Genomic DNA, 14,403 nt, shown 5'->3' with positions numbered 1-14,403 from the left:
TGTGTGTGTGTGTGTGTGTGTGTGTGTGTGTGTGTGTGTGTGTGTGTGTGTGTTAAATGCCAGCCAGACATAATGGCACATGCCTGGAACCCCAGCTATTCAGAAGGCCGAGGCAGGAGAAGCCCCAGCTCACATCATGCTCTGTGCGATCTGGTAAGGCCTCCTCCCATCAAACTTTCAGATAAATTTAGGTCAGCGCACTTCCTAACATGCAAAGCTGTGGGTTCGATCCCTGGCACACTCTCCCCTGCTCTAAACGCCTGCACACTACTTCGCACCAACCCAGACAGGGGCTTTTGTCACGAGGCCCAGGCACTGGCTGGACTTTCTGTTTTTAAGCTGACCTCAGTCAAGGAGCGGGAACCAGTGATTTAAAGGAGCTCGGAGCGGCATTTTCACACTAGTAGAGGGGACCGTTCCAGAACTGGCATGGCAAGGGCGCCTACAGCCCTCGTTGTGAAAAACATCGTGTAAATGAGCGATTTGTGTGCAGAGGGGAGCCCCAGGGAGGAAGAGCATTTCCCAGAGGGCTCCTGCCCACCCCTCTGTGTGGGCCACACAGAAACTGTGCGTGCTCACAGGAGGCAGGGACAGATACAGTGAGACTATGTGATAGTGCCTCCTGAGCTCTTCCTTCTGGAAGGCAAATGCTCTCCACCCCGGTTGGCGGAGATCAGGTGCCCCGACAGACACTCAGCACAGCGCAGGCCATCAGAACGTCACATTTTTATCTGAGTAGGGATCCATCACTCCTTTCTCCACCAGCGCCATGCCAAGCACCTGGCACGTGTAGCGGCACTTATCTCTGCAACAGCAAGTCGAGCTGGATGTTGGGTGGGTTGTCTTTCTCATTTCACAGCGGAGGAAAATTATTACCAATCAATGCTAAGCAGCGGGCGTGCAGCCACGTCGGGCGGAACGGGTGACACCTGGCTTTCGCTTCGCTAAAGCTTTTTTTTTTTTTTCCCAAGCTAGAGTTTATGAACCGGGCTTGCCTTTGCCTGGGGAGAGGTGATCCAAAAGGTTGGGGGTAGGCCTAAGTGAACAGCCACTGGAGAAAGGATAGCTTTCCAGGCTGGCTAGTGTGGCCGGATGTTCTGGGGCAGGGCACGTTGAAGGTACTGCTGCTTTCTCCTCAGCCCAGCCTGAATCTTCCTTTGCTCTCTTAAGTAGCACAGAGATCACGTGTTTGTCCACCTCTGAGGCAATTGCCACAGAGGACACACTAGGACCAGAGAGACATCGAGCACTCTCACGTCTCTTGTTTCTGTCAGAAATCTGTGGAGGAAACCGTTGCCATGGTATTGATAGAGGACATGTTGAATGGGATGGGTGTGGCACTGTACCTGGAGAAAAAGCAAACAGAAAGGAAGGGAGAAGGATGGCCACAACCACCATCGAGCAATAGGCCCGCCTGGAGGCCATCTTAAACAGGAAGTAGTCCTCTCTCCTTTAGTGTTGAAAGGGCATCTGTGTCTGAGACAGGGTGGGCTCATGGTGTCATCACCCAACATGGTTACTTGCTTTTGACTGAGTAGAGTCTATAATTTTCTCTTACTCATATGGTTCAAGCAACTTTCTGTTCTTTCATGTGTTTTGTTTTTCAGATCTTAAATCCAAATTTCATCCAAGAAGGTAAGTTTTTAAAGGGGATAGAATTGAGAATGTAGGGACTGGCTAAACAAATTATGTTATATTTGGCTTGAAGGTAGCTTTAAGCAATGCTTAAAGCTTCTGCATTTATGGACAGGGAGAGATCATTAAGATGAACTAGTAAGTGAACTATTAACTACTATGTAACGGGTTCCACTTCGATTGAAGAGATAAATGATATGTTTGTATGAAACCCAAAGACTGCATAGCGAAATGTTCCCAAGTGCCATCTCCTCATTATGCCACCATGGAACTGTTCCCTCTTGTATTTCTGTTTCTAATTTTGCTGTGAAGAGGGGCACAGAGATGGCCGTGGTGGCACTTGCCTTTAATCCTAGCATAGAGGCAGAGGCAGGCAGATCTTCCTGGGGTCAAGGCCAGCCTGGTCTACAGAGTGAGTTTCCTGTTGACCAAACAGTGTTAGGCCGAAGGCCGCCTGAGTCACGACGTCTCTGGGGTTGAGAATCCTGCGTCTGAAATGGCTGTTGTGCGTTTGCTGTGAGTAACGTGGATGTGTCTCAACGCCATTGCAGTGGCTCCAGAATTCCTTGTGCCCTTGGTAGACGTCACCTGCTTGCTCGGGGACACGGTGTTGCTGCAGTGCAAAGTCTGCGGGCGGCCCAAGCCCACCGTCACCTGGAAGGGTCCAGATCAGAGCATCCTAGACACTGACAACAGTTCAGCCTCGTACACCATATCCTCCTGGTAAGCGGATCACCTAGGGGCTGGGCCCACAGCACCCAGGGGCTGGATTCAGGGTGAGACAGCATCTCTCATGGGTTACTAATCACCCCCAAAGGAGCTATCCTCGTGTTTATTCCCGGTCACGCACTTGGGCCTTGATGAAGAGACAGACTGAGTTAAAAGCAGGAGTGGTTTAGCCCTGCACACCGGAGCACCCTGTGTTCGAGTCTTAAGCACAGCCTCAGCTGCCCATTCTGTGGCTGGCCCTTCAGTCTGAGCCTCTGGACTGTGCTGACATGTCCAGAGAGACATACCCGAGGCTAAGAGGAACCATCTAGAAAGTGTCTGTGCTGGGCCTACAGACAACCAATAAAGCATTATCTTTGAAATCACAGGCTAAGCCTGAACTGTAGATATAAAAAGCTCCTATGGTCCTATGTCACAGCCACCCTCTGTCCAGGCATCCCCAGGGAGAGCTGTCAGGAGCACTAAATGCTAACTGGACACCCCAGGATGCTTAATGCCTGTCAGGGTGCTTTGAGATAGTGATATGACTCATCCCTTACCCAAGAACAATTTTGTGAGATGTGAGGGTGAGGGAGAGGCAGGCTGGAGAGGAGGCACATTCCAGAATGTGCAGCGAGACACCAAGCTACGAGGCGCTTCTACACAAAGGCCACTTGGTTGACGCCTCCCGACCATTTTGCTCATTTGTCATCCCCACCACCACCTGAATTCTGAGCATCTCTGTACATTGCCGCTTATAGCAGACAAGCAGTACCGAGCTATAATGGCTCATTGGTCACTTAAAGAAATGACTAGAATCGAGCACATTTCACTGATTGGCTTAAGGGGTGTATGTGAGTGTGTGTGTGTGGTGCTTCCAGAAGAGATGCCTCAGTCAGGCCATAAAACCTCACGGGCCTAAGCAGCTCAGACTGAGAGCAGTCTTTGGCAAAGGCCATGGAGGTCTCAGAATATGTCATACCCCAAGGATGGTGTCTTAGTGACCTTTCTATTTCTGTGAAGAGACACCATGACCAAAGAAACTGATAGAAGAAAGCATTTAATTTGAAGCTTGTGCTTCCAGAGGGTAGCAGAATCCATGACCACCATGGCAGGGAGCATGGTGGTGGGCAGGTGGGCATGGCTTGGGAGCAGTAGCTGAGAATTTACATCTCATCCACAAGCAGGAGGCACAGAAAGATGGAGACCGAGCCTGGCCTGAGCTTTTGCAGTCTCAAAGCAAGCCCCCAGCGGCACATTTTTTTTCCGACCAGGCCACACCTCCTAATCCTTTCCAAGCACTTCCACCAACTGGGGACCAAACATTCCTATGAGAGGGAGAGGGCTGGCCTCCCTGTAACTTAACCCTTTCAGAGCCGTTCCTTCTGTGAGGTGTTTCTGAACCCCATTCCAAGGCAAATGAAAAAGTTACCATTTAGATACACGAATTTACACTTCCTTAGAGTTCACTGCACACGCATTGTGTGTGGATGTGCGTGTGTGTGTGTGTGTGTGTGTGTGTGTACATATGGGAGGGTACAAGCATGTGGAAACAAGACGTCCATTTCAAGTGTCTACTTGCTCTCTGCCTATTTTTTCGAGACAGCATCTCTCATGAAGCCTGGCACCTACTGTTTCAGCTAGACTAGCTAGCCAGCAAAGCCTCTGGATCTGCCTGCTCCCCAACTCATTCAGCCCTGGGGCCACAGGCACGTGCCACATCCGACTAGTTACTAACTGGGATTCCCAAGCACTTCACCCGCCGAGCCATCTCCCCAGACGCCCACTGAATGATTCTAAGGGTCCCACATGTAAGATTTGAAACAGTCAAACACAAGATTCCTTGTGTTACGTAATTAACATGGCAAACCAGTAGATTATACGATTGTATTTATTCTGGCTCAGATCTCACTCCATCCCTATTCCATTCCTTATTTACCCAAATCTGGGCGGTGAGAATCGCCAGAAAAGAATATTTCCCCGCACAAGGTAGTGGGTGCAGGGTATTTGCCCAGGTGGTGGAAGGAGCTGAGCTGAAGTCACCACTCTCAGCTCTGCACACAGCCAACTAAGCCGCTAGCATTTTACTCATCCCGAAACTGGATGGGAGTCTGAAGGAGATCCGTTTCATGTCCTAGTGATTCTGGGGAAATCACCCTCAAGATCTGCAACCTGATGCCCCAGGACAGCGGGATTTATACCTGCGTGGCAACAAATGACCATGGGACGGCATCCACGTCGGCGACGGTTAAGGTGCAAGGTATGTTGCGGTCTCTCTCTCTCTCTCTCTCTCTCTCTCTCTCTCTCAACACAACAATAAGACTTAACATCTTAACTGCTTTTAAGTGTGGAGTTTAATGGCCTTGAAGACACACCCGTGAGCTTGTGGCCACCACCACCATCCATCCACATAACTCTTTTCTCTTTTTTTATTGTCTGTTTCTATTAAGCAATAACTCTAAACTCCTCCCTCCCCACTGCCCTGGCTGCCCCTCTCCTCCCTTTCCTATTGCAGCCTCAAAGGCTCCATCCACACTGGTCATTTTAATTGAACATGACCAGGACACCATGACACTCAGGGAAGAAAGCATCGAAAGCAGAACCCAGGCCAGTGGGAGGAGAACCGTCCCCACTAAGAGCACCTAGCCAAGCCTCCAGCATGGTTCCTGACCAGCTTTTCCCCGTGTGTGAGGCGTTTAATTGAGAGGGGCAGTCAGGCATCAAGTCCCATCTCCTAGGCCTCCCTGGGGCCTGGAGAAAGCTGTGCTGCTTGGACAGGGCCAGATTAGAGACAAGTCCAGTATGTTTCCTGAGAGGCACGCTATTCTGGTATGCAACTCAGGGTTCTGAGAAGCCTCCCCGAGCCCCTCATCTGTCTCGGCAGGTGTTCCTGCCGCTCCCAATCGCCCCATCGCACAGGAGAGGAGCTGCACCTCCGTCATCCTCCGCTGGCTGCCCCCAGCCAGCACTGGGAACTGCACTATCTCGGGATACACGGTGGAGTACCGAGAGGAAGGTGTGTTGCTCTGCTCTTCCATATTTGCCCCCTCTCGGGAAGTCTTCCGGGTCTCGAACCTGAGACCTCATCTATCCTCCGGTCCACTGGAATCAGCCTGACTACTGCGCCCTGGGAGTTGAGCACAGAAGCCTGGGACCAGGCTGCAGCTGCCCGTGGATGACAAATGGAAACTTCCTTGGTGTCATCCGGGCCCAGCCACTGGGTGGCAATGTGTCTCCATTGCACTATCCTGCTTACCCCGCTCAACGGCACGGTTAGGGGCCGTTGAGCCCATTTTACAGATGAGAAAGCTAAAGCCTGAAGAGTAAAGAAACAACGCTGTGCTTACTAAGGAGCAAGCTTCCACTAGATCATGCTCTTTAGTTGGTTTCTGTGGTTTTTCTGTCCATGGTTTTCAGGGACAGAAACCATGACAGGATGATCGGAGCTCCACCCCTCTCCCTCCAGATAAAAGCTACAGCATGTGTACACACATATATCTTTAACTGTGTGGTAAGAAAGAAAGAAAGTTTAAGTCAGTTGTGGTGGCTCACACCTTTAATCCTAGCACATGACAGGCATTGGCAGGAGGATCTCCATGAGGTCAAAGCCAGCCTGGTCTACATGGGTCAGCTAGGGATAGTGTAATAGTGATAGTAATAATAATAATAATAATAATAATAATAATAATAATAATAATAATAATAATTAATAATAATAATGTTTTAAAAGATGCTTCCAGGTAATTATACTTGTTGTGACATAGCTCTGAACCACATCACGAATTTCCCAATGGAACTGGAAGCACCTGCTTGCCCACACCCGCCATGACCATTTGTTTCCCTTTGCTTTCCATTACTATTGTTATCTTAATTCTTCTTTCTTTTTCTCTTTACCAGGCAGGAGCTTTGCACCTATAAAACGATTTCTTCCTCCTTTTTTCTAACTCGGTCTGCGGCCTGGGTGCTCAGGGCCAGCACGGCTGTGACTGCTGAGCCAGGGAACCCGTTTCACTGTTTCCTTCTCTTCGTCTTGCACATTTGAGAAGGGACAGAGCCTACAGGCCAACTTCTTGAACAGCCATCACTTAATCTGTTGTTTAGGAAACTGGGCTGAAATCCCCCACAGTTGTCCCACAAACTTTCAGAGCCCAACAGCGACCACACTGTCCTCTGAACTGATCCTGTCCATTCTCCTATCTTTATTTGCTGAAGGCCTTTGAAACAATGTCTTCTTGACCCTGTCTCTCTCCATTTCCTTGGAACTGCACACTAGGTTCCCAGGTCTGGCAGCAGTCCATAGCTTCGACCTTGGACACTTACCTTGTCATTGAAGACCTGAGTCCTGGGTGCCCTTATCAGTTCAGGGTCAGCGCCAGCAACCCCTGGGGAATCAGCCTTCCCAGTGAGCCCTCGGAGTTTGTCCGTCTTCCAGAGTATGGTGAGTGCCAGCAGACCCAGGACAGCCAGGCAGCAGAAGCAAGGCAATGGGCCACTGTTACAAAATCACTGGTGCTTTTTAACCCTATGGGGAGGTGACTTGGGGCCGCATGGCAGCTTCCACCAGGCCATCTTTGAGAGGTCGACCAGATAGAACTCTCCAGGAGGTCTCTTGGAGCCAACATTAGGTCTACCACCCTTGCTGACCCTGGGCCTTTTGGGGTTCCTCAGGGGAACCAAGAGGGACAGGCAGGAGACCTTCTGGCTCTGGCTCTCCTCTGGGACCTCTTGTGGAGTTCAAAGCCTGTTTTCCCCTGGGTGCCTCTGGCAGACATCTGTTTCCCACCGTATCAGGGACTGCTGTGCTCAATGACTTAAAACGCAGAGGGAAAAGCAGCCCTCACGAAGGACTTCCCTACCAGATGAAACGTTGATATTTGCCCCTTCCTTCCAGAATTTATTTTTCAATAGGATCTACATAAACTAGAAATTGGCTGAGACATGCGTGTAACTACCTAGAGAAGAATATTTTACCAGTGCAGCTCTTATTTTACTTATCTTGCTTGCCAACCCACCTTATCTGTCCTTGTCGGTCCCATAGACATTTTAGAAGAGGAAACTTGGTGATTTGAAGAAATAGCCCATTGGTGACCCTTTGGACAGTGCACAGAAGTGGCATGTGTGTGCTGAGGACGGGACAAGAAAGGATGGGAGTTTCACTATACTTAAAAGTCAGCCAATTTGTGTCTCTGTAGGATAAAGGAAGTCTGGAGTTCCCAGAGTGCCTTGGGCTATGCCCTGGCCCCAGTCCCAGGTCATGGTCAGCCCAGTCAGTTGCCTGCCAGTGACCTTGACTTGTTCTCACAGGCCTGTGACTCTGGAAAACCTTGGCCCTGGGTCCAAACAACTTCAGCATTCACTGTGGGCACATCACCAGCTCATTCTTAGGGAGAGCAGAGGTCACTGGTCACTGGGGTCAGAAGAACTGAGCTTCCGGTGTGGTTCCTTTCTTTCCAAGCCACTAACTCAGTGTGGCTCGGGAGGGCCACCATTTTCCTTTGGTTGCTTCTAAGACCCGATCCTCAGCAGACAGCACAAATAAATATGAGTGTGTATGCTTGTGTGTGTGAAGAGAACTCACACATCATACAAGGCCAAGCTGGGTCACCGAATCACCCAGGAAAGCCAGTTGTAGGTGAAGTTCAATTAGTCTATATAGAGCAGTTGATTGTCAACCTGCGAATCTTGACCCCAAATGGGTCACATATCAGATATTCTGCATGTCAGACATTCACATTATGATTCATAACACTAGCAAAATTACAGTTAGGAAGCCGCCATGAAGGTAATTTAATGGTTGGGGTCACCACATGAGGGGGTCACAGCATTAGGAAGGTTGAACACAGCTGACATATGAGAAAAGCTCACACAAAGCTGAGGACAGCAATGCCGGGCAGAGACGTCTCTAGAATGTTTTGCTCACGCTGCTTCCTTTTCCCCTCCATGACCGTCAGCTTGGTCATTCTCTCTGCATCCTCCCACGGCCCTCATTTTCACGGACTTTTCTAGGCCTTCAAGCGGTCTTCTTTCCCCTTGTCTATGTTTTCTCTAGTATTTTTGTGAAGCTACATTTCTGATCATGCCCCATGTCCTCCCTTTGTTTGAGGAGATGACAGACTGTCTGACTCTGCCATAACAGACATTTTAAAAATAACATTCTGGAGAATCACAGCCTTTCCCCACTGGGTGGCCTCTATATTTAGTCATAAGCATTTCCCTGGGGCTATTATGCTGGTGTATCTTCCTGATGTCACGTGTGGACTCTCCCTCTCCCAAAGATGCAGCCGCTGACGGTGCCACCATCTCTTGGAAGGAAAATTTTGATTCCGCTTACACTGAACTGAACGAGATTGGCAGGTAAGGGTACCAGCCATCGACAGGAGAATGACTGGTTTGGTTTTGTTGGTGTTGCTTCCTGTCCTGTAAATGCATTCTCCCTGTAGTTGGAAAACAGCTAGTGCATTCCAGGGAATTTTCTACCATACTTTTTCTTTACTGGAGTCGGAAGCTTGCCTTGTCAACTCTTAGCCTTTCAACTTCTAATACAAGATTTTTAAGCCTCAAAACTTTCCTATGAGTGGAATTTTAGTTGCATGTCTCAAGTTTTGATATCTGGTATTTTCATTATTGTTGTTTCCGTGTATCTTTTCAACTATGGTTTATTTTTTGAACCACTTATAATGGGTTATAAATTATATATTTATAAATTATATAATAATTTATAATTATATAATAATTTATAAATATATAAATTTATATGTATATAAATTATATATACATGAGAATTTAAGTTTTAGTTTGTTATTCGCTTCTAATTTCATTGTCGTGTGATCTAAGAACTTGCTCTGTGGCAAAATTTTATAAAAAGGTTTATGTATTCAGGATCAGTGGTGAAGAACACTGGCTGCTCTTCCAGGGGACCCGGATTCAGTTCGGAGCACCTACAGGGCAGCTCATAACCATCTATAGCTCTAGCTCTAAGGGTTCTAATACTGTCCCCTGGCCTCTGGGAGCATTGCACACATGTGGAGCACAGACATTCATGAAGGCAAACTAGCCGTACCAGAAAATAACGACAAAGGGGAAATGTTAAAAGTTTCCTGTGTTCATTTCCCTTCCTTTTAAAAAGTTAATCTATTTAAAAAGTTAATCTTTTGCCTGAGTGTATGTCTGTGTACCACATGAATGCCTGGTCCCTGTAGAAGCCAGAAGAGGGTGTTTTAGGTCTAGATGATGGGTGCTGGGAACTGCACCTTGGTCCTCTGCAAGCACAAGTGTTCTTAATTACTGAGCCATCTCTCCAGCTCCATCACAGTGTATAGAAGCATATTCTGCTTAGGAAAAAAAAAATTAAACCCATACTTGATGCTCAAAATGGCAGAAAAATATCTTGGCTGAACAATGATATTCACTTACCTTCGGTGTCTCAAAGAGCCTAGGATGCTAAGAAAAGAGAGATGATTTTTTAAAAAAATAATGTTATACTTAAAAGCTCAGAAGGAAGGGTTCCTTTTCATTTTGCTGTGTATTAGTATGTATGTGCATGTACTTTCTAGGGTGTGTGCACGCATGCCATAGCCCGTGTGTGGAGCTCAGGGGACAAATTTGTGGAGTCTGTGCTCTCGTGCTTTTATGTGACTTCCAGGCATCAAGCTTAGGCTGTTAACGTTATACCTTCAGATAGCAGGTGCCTTTATCCACGGAGCCAAATCGCCAGTCCCAGAAGGAAAGATTTCTTCTTCTTTCATTTTTTTTTAAGTGTATTTGGTTTTTTTTTTAATTTTATTTTATGAACACGGTTCAGTACCTGCATGTAAAGCATATGCACCACATATGTGCCTGGTGACTGAAGAGTCCAGAAGACAGCATCAGGTCCCTTGGCACTGGAGCTATAGAAGGCTGTGAGCTACCCTGTGGGTGCTGGAAGCCTAACCCCGTCTTCTGGAAGAGCAGCCAGTACTCTTAACCTCTGAGCCAGCTCTCCGGTCCTGGAGAGGTCTCTAATAGTGCTTGATTAAAATGCTTCTTCAAAATGCTTGGGGTCGGAAGTGGGTTTGCACTGAGGATTTTGGGAACGTGTGATTGTACACAAAGTGATGTCATGAGGATCGGACCAAAAACATTCATCTCCTATTTCCGGCCCACCTTTGCCTGAAGCTGATTTTATGTGACACGTCTAGAGTACCTGCATTTTAACTGTCACTCGTCATGGGAAGTCAGGTGTGGAATTTTCCACAGTGATTTCATGTCTGCACACAGAAGGTATCAGGCTTTAGAGCATTTTGGATTTTGGATTTTTGGATTAGGGACCCTCAACCTGCATGATGTTGCTGTCTCAGTGATGCCCCTCTGCATGTACACACACACACACACACACACACACACGCGTGCGCGCGCGTGTGAACCTAATCTGATGAATGACACCCTGCTGACTGAAGAGCCTTGGAAAACCTTTCCCCTTTCTGTCTCACAGAGGCCGTTTCTCTATTGTGAAGAAATGCATTCACAAAGCTACCCGCAAAGATGTTGCTGTGAAATTTGTGAGCAAAAAAATGAAGAAGAAGGAGCAGGCCGCCCACGAGGCCGCCCTGCTTCAGCACCTGCAGCATCCCCAGTATGTCACCCTCCATGACACCTACGAGTCCCCCACATCCTACATCCTGATTTTGGAACTGTGAGTACAACAGTCACGGTTCTAGGGTAGACCTCACCTGCTTGGGTTACCCGTTGGCACAATTAATGGGCAAGAGTCGGTTTTGCTCCGTGTTTTATGGTTTACAAAGTGTTACATGAGCCTTAGACTCTTTCACCTCCAGCTTTGTGTTAATGTTGCTCTCATTCTACAGACTAGAAAAGTCAAGACTAGAGAAGGTCTTTAATGCTAGCTCAATAAAAGTATGGATAAAGAAATGGACCTTGAAACCACCTCCTCTCCCTCTACTTTTCCTTGTCTTTTTAAGCTTTATTTCATTTTTTTTTATATTTATGGGGTACAGTGTTTCATTGTGTGTATACATCATTGTGTGATCATCAAATTGGGCTATTAGTATATCCCTCACCTTAAAAGCTGTCATTTCTTCGTGACAAAAACGTTTTGAAAAAAAAAAAAAATCCAGGCCGGAGAGATGGCTCAGTGGTTAAGAGCACTGTCTGCTCTTCCAAAAGTCATGAGTTCAACTCCCAGCAACCACATGGTGGCTCACAACCATCTATAATGTGAACTGATTCCCTCTTCTGGCAGGTGTATACATAAAATAAATAAATCTTTTTTTTTTTTTTTAAAAAAAAAGACAAGTAATTGTTAAAAAAAAAGAAAAAAAAATCCCCTTCTCAAGGTATTTGCAATATATTAACATTTCATGTTGTTAACTATAGCCATCATACTATAGACTAGAACACCAGAAGTTATTTTTCTTCCTAGCTGTAATCTGTACTCATTTCCCACTCTTGTTTTCATTTTCTTCCTATCATGTACATTCAAGCTTGGCTGATGCTTAAGAAGAAGACTTTACTGGTGGTAGGCTGATTGACAGAATGGAGTTGGCATTAGAGGAGTCTGTCTGTCAATCTCTCGCAGCCCCAGTCTACTGCCCTATTCTTTCAGGGTAGAATTTCTCCATCCAAGACATTCCAGGAATGGGAGATTAGCTAGATATCAAATGTAGAAAGATACATCTCTTATCCTTAGGGGCCATAAGTCCAAGAGATAAATAATGCTTGGAAAATAATAAAAATATTATTATTATATATAATAAATAATTGCTTATAATTATGTATGGGAAATGCTAAAGACCATACATTACACAGGGTTGTGAGGACACAGAACTGTGCTTTGTTGGCTATGATTTTCAGGGAAGATGTGTGGGAAGCAAGGCCTCTGTAGAACCCAGCCTTGCTCTGCTTGTAGGTCTCCTGTAGTGGTCAATAGAGATTGCTGGTGGAACCCTCCTCCTCCAAGAGATTGAGATTTTGATTAGACCCTTTCCAGGCTTTGAGCAGCATTGCTTCTAAATGTCCCCTGTATTTGCTCCAAGTAGCTGTGGGAGTTGCATGTAATGAACACATGGCCACACTTCTCTGCTCTTTCTCCTCTTACCTCATACCTAGTAGATCATAGGGAGGTAGGGAAGGCTTCCAGGAACTCCATCCTTTGTTCTGTCAAGGAAGTAGAAGAGTCCCATAGCAAGGAACCAGTTAGAGGAGAAAATGAAGACAGCCATACAGGTTTCAGCTACGGTTGAAGGTTATTCCTGTACTGGATCACACTGCTGGGCATGGGCATTCCCTGAGATGTATGATGACCCACAGATGACCACAGTTAAGGTTTGATCACTTCTTGTAATAAAAGGGCACAGGAAGCCCAGAAAGAACTGCTTTTTAGTCAGCACCGCCTTAGTTCTCTGCTGAGATACCATGGCCATGGCAACATATAGAAGAAAGATTTTATTAGAGGCTTACAGTTTCAGAGGGTTAGAGTCCATGACCATCATGGTGGGGAGCATGGCAGCAGGCAGGCAGGCATGGCACTAGAGAGGCAGTTGAGAGCTTACATCTTGACCCATAAGCACAAGGCAGAAAACTAAGTGGGAGTGGTATGGGCTTTTGAAAACTTCAAAGCCTACCTGCAGTGGTACATCTTCTCCAACAAGGCCACTCCTCCTTATCCTTCCTAAACAGTTCCACCAACTAGGGACAACAGACGAGCCTAAGGGGGCCTTTCTCAGTCATACTACCATAAGCATACTACCGTATGCTATAGGCTGTGTCTTAATGCCTCATTGCTTTTCCTGGCTCTTGCACAGGTCTTATTTTGTCATTGATGATGTTGTTGTCAGTGTCCAGTTGGTATTCTCACTTTAAAAGATGGTGTGCTTCGGGGAAGCCAAAACACAGCGAGTTTAAATGGTTACCTGCAGCCACCAACTGGTGAGTTGGCAGAACTGGAACCTAAATCTGCGTATGACTGGCTCCACTTATTCCATTCTCAATCAGTCTTTAGAGGTTGGCAAGCTGTCAGAAAGGCAAAGGAGTTAAGAAGAGATCAAATATGCCAAGGACAACCCTTTCCTACTTAATATTTCTCCCATCTAAAAATGTTCAAAGTGAAACTACCTTTAACATAGACGGCCCCCACCCCCCGCCAAACCTAACCTCTAACCTAACCAGGTTAGATCTTAAAGTCAACAAAACAAGTGTCTCTCAAGCAAGGCTATAGGATTTCTCATGGAGCTTAACCCATTTGCAACTTGACCCATTTTAGTTCTGAACGTGGCACTTAATTTGGGCTCTATAATTTATGTGTTGCAGCACTAATCTTCATTAATAAGAGACATCTTAGGGCTTTTTTTTTGGCTTTATACACATGTGCTTTCTCTCTTTCTTCCCAAGCATTCCTTTTTCCCCCTCTTTGCTTTCAGGATGGATGACGGCCGACTCTTGGACTACCTTATGAATCACGATGAGCTGATGGAAGAAAAAGTAGCTTTCTATATCCGAGACATCACGGAAGCCCTTCAGTACCTTCACAACTGCAGGGTTGCACATCTGGACATAAAGGTAATAAAAATCAGTGCCTGTAAAATAGAGCAGTCTAACCTATCACCCACTTCCTTGAGGAATGCCATTTGGTTTTTTATTATTATTGTTGTTGTTTTCTAATCAAGACAGGGTTTCTCTGTGTACCCCTGGCTGCCCTGGAACTCAGAGATCACCTGTCTCTGCCTTCCGAGTGCTGGGATTAAAGGCCTGTGCCACCACTGCCTGGGAGAATTTTGAATTTCTTTTGTTTAACTTACTGTGACATCGTATGACTGTTAAATTAAAACCAGGCTTTCACCCTGTTTAAGCGCATTATTCGTGAATATAGGAGAACACACCAGAGACATGGAGGCACATGGGGTAAGCTTTAACCAAGTCGTCTACTTTTATAGACATCACTTAATGTCCTATTCTCCTTCATTCTGATAAACAAACAAACAAGCAAACAAATAACTAAATAAATAGATTTTTTTTTTAAAGGAGCTTCTCAAGGCTGGAGAAATGACTCAGTACCTAAGGCCCACC

At 46.4% G+C, this 14,403-nt stretch overlaps 1 protein-coding gene across 7 annotated transcripts in view; it reads left to right on the top strand.

The window, feature by feature from the left end:
* Kalrn (kalirin RhoGEF kinase) overlaps nt 1-14,403 on the top strand; it is a 575,471-nt gene that overhangs the window by 558,345 nt on the left and 2,723 nt on the right. For all 7 annotated transcript variants that reach the window (XM_055624991.1, XM_055624990.1, XM_055625009.1 and 4 more), the window contains 8 exons: nt 1,608-1,635; nt 2,187-2,358; nt 4,482-4,603; nt 5,228-5,359; nt 6,617-6,781; nt 8,619-8,697; nt 10,814-11,014; nt 13,758-13,896. In XM_055624991.1, coding sequence (XP_055480966.1) covers nt 1,608-1,635; nt 2,187-2,358; nt 4,482-4,603; nt 5,228-5,359; nt 6,617-6,781; nt 8,619-8,697; nt 10,814-11,014; nt 13,758-13,896 — 1,038 coding nt within the window. The remainder of the gene's footprint in view (nt 1-1,607; nt 1,636-2,186; nt 2,359-4,481; nt 4,604-5,227; nt 5,360-6,616; nt 6,782-8,618; nt 8,698-10,813; nt 11,015-13,757; nt 13,897-14,403) is intronic.

This window comes from Psammomys obesus, unplaced genomic scaffold, assembly GCF_907164565.1.
Source record: "Psammomys obesus unplaced genomic scaffold, mPsaObe1.curated_primary_1811, whole genome shotgun sequence".
NCBI classification, from domain to species: Eukaryota; Metazoa; Chordata; class Mammalia; order Rodentia; family Muridae; genus Psammomys; species Psammomys obesus.
The sequence above is the reverse complement of the archived record's forward strand: the minus strand, read 5'-3'. Positions and strand labels throughout refer to the sequence as shown.